Genomic DNA, 13158 nt, shown 5'->3' with positions numbered 1-13158 from the left:
AGGGTTTCCTAATTCCTAATTACCCATTATTTAGGAGCGGTGAGGTTTGGTGGTATAAAGCCCAAAATATAGTTAAGAAGGAATCTCACAGAAGAAAGTACCATATGCCAAACAAGTCTCCAAGGCACCTCCCTAAATCTTCTTGAGGCAATGCAATCAGGACCTCCACATCAGTGGCAACTGCACTCAGTAGCAATAAAACTTCCCAAATCAACCAGCAATCTCAGCCAAAACCAAAAACTAAATGCTTTATCACCGTTTCATTTACACACAAAAAAAGGAAGGTCTATAAGCCACTGTCACTGTTGCCTTGGCAATTCCTCTGCACCTTTGTTGATCACACATCATCTTCAACATGGAAATAATTTACCAGACTTAAAAACAAAAGAAAAAGAGAAATTCCATAATTTAGCAAAATGACATCAAGGCTTTGGAATAGATTAATTGCACTTTCACTAAAAAGTGGAACCAAGAAGGACGACATAAACAAGATGAAAACGGTACCACAATAAATTTGCCTTTTCAAGTGAAGCTTGGAGAACTCAACTAAACCAAATGCTCTGCATTACCTCAAAAAAGAAAAATCACAACAAAATAATCACTATTTATGTGTGAAGCTGTCAAAAACGGAAACTGCTAACTTTTCATAAAATTCCCATGAAACTGATAGGGTAATCAATGGCCATCTTTGAGCTGTATGCTCACACAAGAAAAAAAAGATTTATATAATCTTAACCTGAAAAATGTTATCATATGTATATCCCTATTTTTTTTTCCTTCTAATTTTCTTGCCACTGAATTCTATAACTTAGCATTATTGACAGTTACGTTTAACTGGACACAGCTTGGATTTGATAGCTGAAGAACAAGTTCTGTCCAAGACAGCCATTTTATTTTCAGTCTGCTAGCTGAGTAAATAAGTTGGTTGCAGGTGTCTTTACTGTGACACACTCGGGGTCCCCCTTCTTACTCGGGGCCCCGGCATTTGCCTGGTCTGCCGGTTGGTAAGTGGCGCCTCTGATTATGCTAGCATTGTCCAAGTATTCATTTTTTCATCTATTCATCGCACGCCCCGTCCATGACATACTCACATATGTCAATCCACCATTATAATTCCACTCGTACTTCGGTAATATTTGGATTTAAACCCAATATGAAAATATAATTATCATCTAAACATATTATTAAGTAAACAGAATGACTTAAAAAAATTACTAAACAAATATACATTTCAAAACTGGCTACACAACTTAATGCAATTTTAGGACATAATTCCAATTTAGAATATATTTTGTTTCTAAATTGCCTCTGGAGTGTAAAATTTAAATAAAATAAGTAGACATCTTTTCATTTCCATACTTTCTGCACTACAATGCTCATTATGGCTCATTTCAAGTAATTACACTGTCAGCAGGAGCCATAATCTCCAACTGCTGCTAAATGCCCAAATTTCCACATTAGCTGCAAACTATAATTGTGAGCTGCTTTTGGTGCTTTGCAGATGGGCTCTATTGCCCAAACTGAATATCCCTAATATTACCCAGTTCCTCTCAGGGGAAACATGAACATTAAAAAGGTCTAAATAATTCCGGTCAAATTACACAGCCCTTAATGAACTTCAAAAGATGTGCGGATGTTTTTACAGGCCAGCACACAGGCTTTAACTGTAATTGTGAAAACAAACCATATTAATGATATCATTTATCATTTCCACACTTTGACTATGTGAGGCCTGCCACAAGGTTCCCGTCTATACTGGACAAAAGAAACACCAGTAACCTACTAAACTTAAAATGTAAGAGTTTCCATACAAAAATCTTTTTTTTTTTTGGTGCCTTTAAAAGTCCTCTGGGCCATCAAGTAAATTACATGTGGGCTTCAGGGAGAAATGTCATCACCCATCTGTTGCATGAATCTGTGTCAAAATAAGTCCCTGCATCTAGTTAGAATCTGATTAAAATTCAGCAGAGCCCAAAATGTATATCAACATATGCCTCAAGAGAAGTATAAACTGTCAGTCAGACAAAGGGCCTTTACTAATAATATTATTACAGACTATAGGAGCCCTAATGAGAGCTCATAGGGAAGTGAAAGTGAACATAATTATCTATACTTTTATTTTTTGAAGGAAAACTGTCTTTGTTCTATTGTTTTACTTCAAAACATAGTGTGTAACCTGTGCCTAGATGAGAAGTCTAACGCTTCATTTAAATTCCACATACTAGAAGATCTTATCCTGTATGCCTGGCTTTACACCAAATTATCTCTCTTGGGTATACATTCCACTGAATAATTTGTCCAAATGTCATTTGCAATTCCCCCAAAGTATGTTCTCCACTGGAAGCGTCCCAGAAAACATCTGTAACAAATAGTTGTTTTGAGACTACACTAGTGCTGGTACTCGTACATGACCTTAAGCTGTGTGTGAAGCATAAAAAAAAAAAAGAAAAAGAAAGAGAAATTAGTTTAAATTTCCACTAAACTAGAAACCTGATAGCATGAGCAGTAGCCACCTGCACGATATTTACCATTAGTGCTGGGGAGCTCAAGCTCATGTGTTACAAATCTTTTTGCTGCAGTCTATATAATTAGCTGTAATTGACTTCCCTTGAAATGTGTTTCTTCTGGAGCATCTGGCCTTGAAACTTCAACCTTTCCATAAAACTGCCAGTAATGAGCTACACTTTCAAATTTTGCAAAATGGCTGGGTGGCAAACATAAGAACCGCGTATTCTGCAGAAATAAATCCACAAAAAAATGACTTTCCTACACCAAATTTCAATAACAAAAATATTTAAAACTAAATACAATAATCCAATCTTAGGATAACTGTTCTCCGATTTATTTCCATAATGATGCATAATTGTGATTAAAATAACTTTTCTTATGAATACTAATTAAAATAATTATATGGATTAAATGAACGACCTAAAAAGTCGAGCCCAATTTTTATACAACCTAATTTGTAAGAAATTTTAATCATATTTATTTTCATCTTTTACGTATTTTAAGTGTTGCATAATAAAATAATCACTCATTGATTTGAAAAATAAAAATAAAGTAAATTAAATACAGGCCATTATAAAATAGCAGCAAGCCAATGAGTCTGCAGAATATTTGACACTGCTATATTTTCTTTTTATATTGGAAATCTTGTGCTGTTATAAAGTTTCAGGAGTTTTCACAATGTTACTTGAATAGGTTTTTATTAGGAAAGAATTAATAAAAATGAATGCTTTGTGCAATTTTGATAAACGTTTGGTAACAGAAGTTTACTTGTGTTACAAAATTAAAACAAGTAAACACTCTTGGTGGATAATACTGAAAAAGATTTGGATCTAACTCTTTCAACATCTGGGCTGCAGAAATGCTCCCTTGCCCATAACATGCCCATACAACAACTGTTAACAAGCTCTGTGATAGCAGCTTCTTTATTCTTGCCACGCCGCTTGAAGTCTCCATCCCTCCATACAGACCAGGAAGAGAGGCAGTACGGTCTGTGATGGAAATTTCCTTGGTTTGGGTACAGAGAGTGCAGACTCATATTTTGTTCCTGACAGATTAGCTCCGGTGTCACAATAACGTGTTTATGACAATCGTAGTGTTTAGTCATCATTTTGCGGCATTCAAAATGACTATGCATCTCTTATTCTGTCTCATTCCTGCATCAAGACTCCTGACCCAATTTTGACTCTGGTTTTGGCTCACTTGCATGTGACTAATTAATTAAATCTACTGAAACTTGGATCTCTCAAGTCTTTATTCATGACTATTCTACTGCGCTCCGTTTTAGTCCAGATAGTCACCTAATGGTTTAAACATATTATAGAGAGGTGTTAATACATTGTTCTACAACACAGTCAGAGCCCCAAGTTAACTGGTTTCATTTACCAATTATCTTACATTCCACGTGAAGAGATCAGGAAGGAATGGTTTAAACTTTCCTTGCCTCTCTCAATGTTTTCCTCCTGCTCTACAACTGAGATGTCTCCTCTTCAATTCATCTGGGATTGCAGATCATAGTCTGGGTATTTCTAGGGCTTTGAAAGCTCAACCAGCTATCCACAGATGTCAACAAATTTCCCACTAACATGTTTGCTTCTCACAAAACAACACAAAGAAAAAACCACACACACAATGGACCAACTAACAAACATTTACTGTGGCATCACGGGGACTTTGACAAAAATAGCCAGAAGATCTGGCTTGGCCCGTTTTGGCCAAATAGTCCAAATAAAGCACAGCCTCTTTTTCATACCAGTATAAAACTAACCTGGGCTCCATCCCTTAACTTGAGAATGCACTCCATAGTGTTGATGGTGATTACAACGGGCTCCGAGCCAAGTTTAGTCCAGGGCACATGGATTCGCAGCTCATGGATATGGCCACTCATGAATGTAAAGGGCAGCTTCAACTCCTATGAAGAGAGAGAGAGAGGGGCATACAAACAGTTCAGATTAAAGTCAGATTAACCTGGAACACAAAATGATTATCTGCACAAGAGACTTTGATGAGTTCTAAGGCTTTACAAATCAGAACATTAATTAGTTATTCGTTACTGCATCTCAAGGTGGTTCTAAAAGCAAATGAATGACAAGGTGCTCTTATTTCATCATATACTGTTTATGCATTTTGACTTAGTTTAGTACAGTAAACAATGCCATGGTGAAATGGAGAGTGCCCATTCTTTTTCACACAACTTTTTATACCACATAACTGCAGGAGGATTTAAATACAATTAAAGCTGCAAGCAGCGATGAACAGGCCCTCGCACCCTTGTGCACGTTCAGGCTGCAGTGGAAGCTTGTATGACTTGATGTAGATTCTTCAGGCCTGGACGTTTAGCGGATGAAACCACCCACGACTCTCTATGTCCCACCATTCAAAAGTTATGGCAGAAAATAAGGACTATCAAATATCGACCAATCAGAAGAAGGGGCGGGGCTAATTTGCATCAATTATGTTCAAGGACTCAATACCGAGTCCGATGACACCACCCACCAGTCTTTACGTCAAACCATTCAAAAGTTATGGCAGAAAGTAGGAACTATCAAATATGGACCAATCAGATGAAGGGTGGGCGCGCTTTTTGGCGTCTAGCGTTGCCACGGTAACACTTTTGACTGAGAAAAGTAATGCGCATATTCGCATGATCGAGACGCAAATTTTGATGTATAACACACCTGGGTGCACGTTACGGTTCGGGCCAAGAAGCAGACAAAGAAATGCATAAATTGCGCCAAAATTACACGATTAATTCAAAATGGCCGACTTCCTGTTCGGTTTCGGCCATGGCGCCAAGAAACTTTTCTTTAAGTTGCGACATGATACAGGTGTGTACCGATTTTCGTGCATGTACGTCAAACCGTATTGTGGGGCTTGAGACACAAAGTTTTCTAGGGGGCGCTGTTGAGCCATTTGGCCACACCCATTAATGCAAACCATGAAATATCACATTTTTCGCCAAGCCTGGCTTGCGTGCAAAATTTGGTGACTTTTGGGGCACATTTAGGGGGGCAAAAAGGCCCTCATTTCTTCGGAAAAATAAAAACGAGAAAAATAAAACATTAAAATTCCTACAGATACAATAGGGCCTTCGCGACTGTAAGTGCTCGGGCCCTAACTATAATCTCCATCCATTCCCATGGTGCTACAGTGATCACTACTGTTGCTACACATCCAAGTTATATCTGGTACAAACATCAGCTTGGTCCTTTTGACTTGTGCCTGCATGCTCCAGCTTTTCCCTACATCCAATAATTTAACCAGGTTAATTGCTGATTTTAAATCGACCCAAGTTAGCCGTCTGAAAACGATGAAATACTGATGAACATAACTACTAAACTGCTAACTTGTCCAGTATACCCACTCCTCTGGGATGAGGTCAAGCTTCTTCCAGGAGTGGACAACTAGACGGACGGACAGATGATCGAGACTAGATAAATAGAGAATACTAAATGACGTATGACTGGGGCTGCAATTTGCCAGAATTATACAAACATGTACAGACTGAAAACAAAGCAGGTAACAGCTTCTAGTTTAAAATCACAAAAAGCCAGATTATTCTTACAGAAAGTCAAATCACTGTTCTGAAACCTAAAATATTCTGCATGATTAACACATGAAATCATGCTGCCTTTACAGAGGCTTCAAATTGCCTAACTAGCGATCGAAGCAAACATGATAATAAGCAAGTATGTCCACTCAAAAGTCACCACAATGATTCACTTGGTGATACTCCATCAAAAGATGCACTGCCAAGTGAAAAGAAATAAAACAAAGACGAATTTAGGATTAAATTAAAAGTTTTGACAATTTTTTACAAACAAATCTCAGTCCTACCATAACTTGAATGGCCAGCTGGCTTAAAGCTGCATCTAATAAGAACTCTCATAGTTTAAATTTGGAGAGGTAATATTTAAAACTGCTCCTCAGATGAAAGTCAGAAACATCTTAGAAGAGAAACATGTTTTTAAACTCGTGGCAGACCGACATCACAACATTTAATTCAGACGTTACAAGTGTATAAAAGAACAGTGTCAAAATAACTCCAGAAAAAAAAAAAAATAAGTGTGGAACTCCATCAAACATCTTCCAAAAATGCCCCAACTGAACAACACTGTTGTATTTTTCCATACTGTGTTTCCCAACCCTGGTCCTCGAGGCCTGTCCTGCATGTTTTAGATGTTACCCTGCTTCAGCACACCGTGATCTGTGTCATCAACAGAATTGTGCAGGCCTTGATGACAAGCTAATTAGGACCATTAATTAGAATCAGGTGTGATGATGAAGGGAAACATCTAAAACATGCAGGACAGTGTACCTTGAGGACTAGGTGTTGGGAAACACTGCTCTAGTCAAAACCATTGCAGTGTAGTTAGGATGCAGTCTGGACAGGGGGGGGTGATGTGACCTCAAATCCACATCAAAATCAATTGAACATTTTACCTTAATTATAATTACTGAGCTCTTACTTTAATTTAAATTTTTTCTCCTTATACCTCACTGTTTTTGCTGTAAATATGTTTAACTATTAAAACTGGACATTTCTCTAATAAATGAGTGGATATCCTGACGATTTTTCAAACAAATGGATGGAAATACAATTGGAAATAGTTGGATGCCTCCACATTCACCTGCCCCCCCACCCCCCCTTATGATTCTTCACTCCTAAAGGGGAGTTTTTTGCCACTGTTTGGCTTTTTCTCCCACTAAGGGAGTTTTTACAGGCCAGTGTTTATGTAATAATTGGTCAGGGGTCATGTCCTGGATTTCTGGAGAGCACCTAAAGACAACTGTTGTAATAGACGCTATATAAATAAAATTGAATTACTGATTATCTTACAAACAGACCACGGTTTGTGAGACTGGGTGGTTGTGTGTCTGACCAGGTGTTCGGCAGCACAGGAGCACCCCAGGGGACTGAACTCTCACCACTCCTCTTCATGCTGGACAACTCAGACTTCCAGTACAAGAATCCTGTCATCTGCAGAAATACTCAGATGACTCTGCAGTTGTGTAGTGTATCAGTGGCGAGCAAGAGTACAGAGAACTGGTGGACCGCTTTCTGGCATGGTGTGGGAGCAATCATCTCATCTTGAATGTGAACAAGATAATGGACATGATTGTGGATTCTAAGAGAGCCAGTATTAAGTCAGATAGTTTTTCCATCAAGGGAGAAGTGGAGTTGGTGGACGAGTATAAATATCTCAGTATTCACCTGGAGAGCAGACTGGACTGGAAATACAACACTGATGTTGTTTATAATAAAAGACAGATCAGACTTTTACTTCTGGAGGAAGTTTAGGTGCTTCAGCAACAGAATTGTTGTAAAGACTGAAATTACATCTGCAGTCATCTGTGGGGGAGAAGCATCCGAGCCAGTGACTTCAAGAAATTGAACAGACTGATGAAGAAGGCTGACTCTGTTCTGGGGACCGTTGTGGAGCCGATTGTTCAAAGAAAGATACTTCATAAAATGAAGAAGATCGTAGACGACCCTGAGCTTCCTCTTCACAACACAGTGATTCGGTCAGAGGCTTCTTCAGATCCACTGCAACACAGATCGCTACAGGAAATGCTTCCTGCCCACAGCAACAAACCTCTACTATGACTCTTGCAGAGACTTAAATCATGGACGCTACAACAATTAATTTCTCTTCAGGGATTAATAAAGTACTTCTGAATACTTTGGTACATAATTTTGTCATCAAGTCTGCTTGATGCTCTTATTTCTTCTGGTGACTTGTCACAGATCTCACTAAGATTCCTCATTCCATCCCTAATTCTGAAAAGGATACTCTGGTATCCGTTTGAGGAGAACAAGTGTATCTCTTTGCTCCTAGTCATGAGCAGGTGGCCATTGAGAATTACATTCTCCTTCCTCCTCAATCTGTCAGATACATAGTCATGGCAGCTCCTAGTGAGAGTGGGCCTCCTCTCCCAACTGGATGGAAAGGTGGAAAAGACATAGTAATGTAATGAGGTGACTGTGTGTATATGGAAAAGAAAATCAGTACTTGAAACTTTCCAAAGTTGAACTAACTCCGAACTGGCTGCAGCACTAGCCCAGCACCTGGTTTAAGTTGGCCAAAAAGGGATATTTGAATGGGGTTTCAATGGAGACTGTTTCTTTTGGCAATTATAAGTGCCAAATGTGTGACTGAACTCCACACGCTTTCTGTCAACCCTAAATGTCTGCTGAAAACTGATTGCTCAGGGGTTAACACTGTGGCCAAACATCCGTTTCCAACCAAGGTTTTGTTTTCAAGTCATATAACTATTGACCTCGATGCAAACCATCCTCCCAATTTACATCACGGGAGGATTAGAGGGCCAACTTGTTATGCCCTGCCCAATTGTCCAGGTACTGCAGCTGGATGTTGCAGCAACACAGTTTCATCAGAGTATCTATAGGATACAGGGGGGGAAATCAAACAGAGAGGCATCAAACAGAAGTATCTCGAACTGGCTTATACAGTGAAATGAACACCTGCAATCTCAGATTGTGTTTATCATACCAGAGGGGTGGGCAGCGATGAATGTCATTTGGGGAAATGTGTGCAGCAGAATCCTAGGCAACACCCTGCACATTTTCACGGTTTTACTGCTTTGATAAGGCTTCTCGGCCCATACAGCTGATCAGTTGGTGGGTGTCAGTTTCTCCTGGTGCTGCTGGTATGAAACACCTACTGTTGTTTTTTCCCCTTTCACTGCTACTGGCATTTAGGAGGAAATCAAACAGCAATAGCGTTACCTAACACAACTATGGTTCTGTGAACTTCTGAATGACTCTTAATCATACTGGTCACTCAGACCCTGTTAAGGGCATGAAGATTCTGAGAGAGTCGATATTGTATGTATAGCAGGCACACCTAGGTAACCTACACAATCACACATGTGACTTTGTTTCTGCAAGATCTGGTCCTTTGCATGTGCAAGTGTTTTCATATCTAGCAGTTCAAAGCTAAGGATTTTTATTCATGATGGCATAACCCCAGTTAGAACATGACAGCATGCAAAAGATGTTGAAGCTGAAATATGTCCCTAACTGTGCACTATATCTTCCCACGATATCCTCTCTTTAGCCGACAAAGAACTGTTAAAACAAACCAAGAGCTATAATCAACAAACAGTACCTGTTCCAACACGTCCAGCTTCAGGTCCAGCTTGCTGAGCACCACATCCCCTCCCCACAGAGAAAGCTGCAGGTCAGATGGCTTCAGGTTCTTGATGTACTTGTTCACATAGCTCATCAGGAGCGGTGTGACATAAGACTCCAACATCTTTTCCTCCTGAACACAGATCGAACATTGAACAAAACATTGCAGTGTCTTTTAACACAGTGTTTATTACTACACCAAAATGAATTTGTCACAACAAGGCACATATTGGGGTTGGGGTTATAGCCAGTACTCGAGTTGTTAAAAAAAAAAAAAAAAAGAATCAGGGGGGATGGTGGATTTTATCATATGGGGACAGATAATTTGTGCTGATTACAAATAATATAATATATTACAAATAATAGCAGTGACCAAAACACCTGCAGAAATACTGCAGGAATGACATAGCAGCAGTTAAATGCAGCCTTCTGTAAGCTTTAAATATCCACTGGGGTTACATCTAATACATCAAAACACAACAATAAAAAACACTTTTCTGAACTTATCAATATGACTCTGTCCTTCACAGGATAAGTAAAATGGATCACTGCAAAAACTCAAAATCTTAACAAGAATATTTTTCTTATTTCTAGTTAAAATGTCTAATTTTAGTTAAAAAAAATCTCATTACACTTAAAACAAGACTCATCACTGGAAAAAAAAAAAACAATTTTCACCTGTTTCAAGTAGATTCTCACTTGAAATAAGTAGAAAAATCTGCCAGTGGAACAAGATTTTTTTGCTTGTAATAAGAAGATAAATCTTGTCCCACTGGCAGATTTTCCTACTTATTTCAAGTGCAAATTGACTTGAAACAGGTGAAAATTGTCAAATAAGTTATTTTTCTGGTGATGACTAAATGTTGAAATAGCAGTAAAACCACATTCATTGATGAACTGACATAAGAGATGGAAAGGGGGGATGGCAGTTTTACAGGGGGGATGATTTGGACCGTTTTTATTTCAGGGGGGGATGCCATCCCCCCTCAACTCCAGTACTGGTTATAGCAGTGTTTCCCAACCCTGGTCCTCGAGGCACCCCTATCCTGCATGTTTTACATGTTTCCCTGCACCAACACACCTGATTCTAATTAATGGTCCTAATTAGCTTGTCACCAAGGTCTGCACAACTCTGTTGATGACACACGTACTTTTATCACGGTGTGCTGAAGCAGGGAAACATCTAAAACATGCAGGATAGGGGTGCCTCGAGGACCAGGGTTGGGAAACACTGGGTTATAGCACAAAAGCAAAGGTGTGATTAACAATGTCAACATTGCCACGTCTAAAGCATCTCTATTGTGCACACAGAGTCCCAGGCGGGTCATAATTAAAGATATTCAATACACCTGTGCTCTCCAGCTTTGCCATCCAAGTATCTGATTGAAAGGAGTCGTATTCTTTAGAGGAAAAATTTAGAGAGAGAAAAATAAACATAATATAATGCATGTAGGCAGGTTTTACTCTGTGTTCATGTTTAGACATTATGGAAAGGAAAATAATGATATGTCAATGTAGGTTTGTAAATGGAGGTTTCAGTCCCAAGTCCCAAACTATCAGTTTACCGAGCTGACACGTCTGCTTGCTAATGCAGCTCAACTTTTAACAGGTAAAACACGCGTGGGGAAACGTGTTGAGTCATTTACAAGCAGAAATAAATGTCACTAAAGTCCCCATGCTGCGCCGTAGCAACATTAACTTACTGAACTTACTGGAGCAGTTAGCGACAGAGGCTAGCTGGGCTCAGAAACGCTAGGCTGACTCAGACAAAGTGGCTCTAAACGTCCTTGCCAGAGCTTAAAAAGAAAATAAAACACATTTACCTAAGTTCCACTCGTATTCGGTGGCTCTTTATTGAAAGCTGTGCCAGTAAACCCCGGTCATGTCGTGAACCAGCGTTAGCCACATCTCTCAGCGGCGAGAGATGACGTCATCTGTAAACACCGTCGCGGCTTCCGTATTACAGGTGCTGCCTTCATGGCCGTAGGAAATATGGCCTTCGCGGCTCGGTTTCCTAGATACGGTCCAAAATTAAGAGGCAAACCAGACGAAAGCCCCTGCGAACGAACGAGCTGTCAAAAATATGTCCCTTTTTCGATAGTTATCACACAAGACTGTGATGTAAAGCGCTAGGCTTAATAGCCACTTTTTCAAATGTTCGGTGTCTCTGACGTTCATTTATCATTTTAATTAGAATGAAAGTGGTGTTCACGTGTCCATTCTCTTCTCATTCTCTGCAGTCTCTCTCCCTCTCCCTCTTTATTTCTTTCATTCTTTTCTTTTTTTGTTTTGTTTTATTTTTGTTTTGAACGGCTTTTGCACAATATCCCTTTTTGCTGAAAGACGACCACGTAATAAATTTTACAATAGACGTTTTTGAAACCTATTTATAGAGCCTATTTTTAAACATGTTTTACCTTCAGCCTACATCATCTATCAAATATGCATTTTAGTAAAACCGGGACAATATAAGAGAAAACGATATTATTCATTAAAAAAGAAGAAAATCATCCATGTAGCCTATACATCATTCATCTCGCGGGATCATACTGGACCAATGATGACTTGTCATTACAGCATGGGTTCACTTTACTGGACGGCTGGTGTCGTGGTAACTTGGACAATGAATGTTGTAATAAAAGACAATAAAAATGAAACAAACTGTATCATCTTTTTTATTTTTTATTTCATCTTTTGTGAACCCTATGAAACAGGTAAATGCAATGGAAGGGGGGTCTTTTTTTTAATGATATGTCATATCTGTTGATCCTACCTTTCTACACCGTGCGTGTGTATGGGGGTTCTGCCTCCACTCCCCAGTGAGAGCAGCCTCTAAACAGCCAAGGCTTCAGGGTCACAGTCATTCCCGCTGGGTCAGAGTTGGTGTTCTGCACACTCACCCTCCGTATCTGTTACTATTTTGAAGCCGGTTCGAGCTGAGATACTGTAACGAAGAAAGTTGACTTTTTGAAATAAGGTATGAATCCACCCAGACTTTTGTTTCGACCCCCAATGATAAAACTGAGTTTAAACTAATTAATTGATCTCGCTTACATAATAATTATGATAATGTATTATTATTATTATTATTATTATTATTATTATTATTATTATTATTATTATTATTATTATTAGGATTTGTTGTGTGTTGATTATGTTAAACAACACCATTGCACAGCGCTTCGCGTGGAAGAATTAAATAAATACAACAATAATACAATATCAAATTCCATCTGTCATTTTGGTTTTATATAGAAACTAACACAAAACCTTATCCCTGGAGGGAATTTTAAGATCCGGCGTTAAATGCCAAAAGTATTTTGATATCGTGAAGAAATTAAAGTCTCAATGTTGCTTCCCTGCATATTAAGCCTATTTGACGCGTTTTAAAAATCAATTTCCAAATGAAAAAGACACTTGTCGAACATTTGTCGCCTTTCAATCAAGCAAAGTCCCAGAAAATTGGAATTAAATACTGACTTAGAAAAGCTATCTGA

At 38.8% G+C, this 13158-nt stretch overlaps 1 protein-coding gene across 3 annotated transcripts in view; it reads right to left on the bottom strand.

Moving 5' to 3' along the window:
* Nucleotides 1-11590, bottom strand: part of LOC133425111 (intermembrane lipid transfer protein VPS13B-like) — a 362452-nt gene extending 350862 nt beyond the window's left edge. For 2 of the 3 annotated variants that reach the window (XM_061715807.1, XM_061715794.1), the window contains exons 1-3: nt 11485-11590; nt 9639-9794; nt 4274-4417 (exon numbers count right to left, since the gene is read on the bottom strand). In XM_061715807.1, coding sequence (XP_061571791.1) covers nt 4274-4417; nt 9639-9785 — 291 coding nt within the window. In that variant the 5' untranslated portion in view covers nt 9786-9794; nt 11485-11590. Of the gene's footprint in view, nt 1-4273; nt 4418-9638; nt 9795-11010; nt 11062-11484 lie in introns of all 3 variants that reach the window. The other variant, XM_061715800.1, reaches the window with a different exon arrangement.
* Between the last annotated feature and the right edge of the window lie 1568 nt (nt 11591-13158).

Source organism: Cololabis saira, chromosome 3 (assembly GCF_033807715.1).
Source record: "Cololabis saira isolate AMF1-May2022 chromosome 3, fColSai1.1, whole genome shotgun sequence".
Classification (NCBI taxonomy): domain Eukaryota; kingdom Metazoa; phylum Chordata; class Actinopteri; order Beloniformes; family Belonidae; genus Cololabis; species Cololabis saira.
The sequence above is the reverse complement of the archived record's forward strand: the minus strand, read 5'-3'. Positions and strand labels throughout refer to the sequence as shown.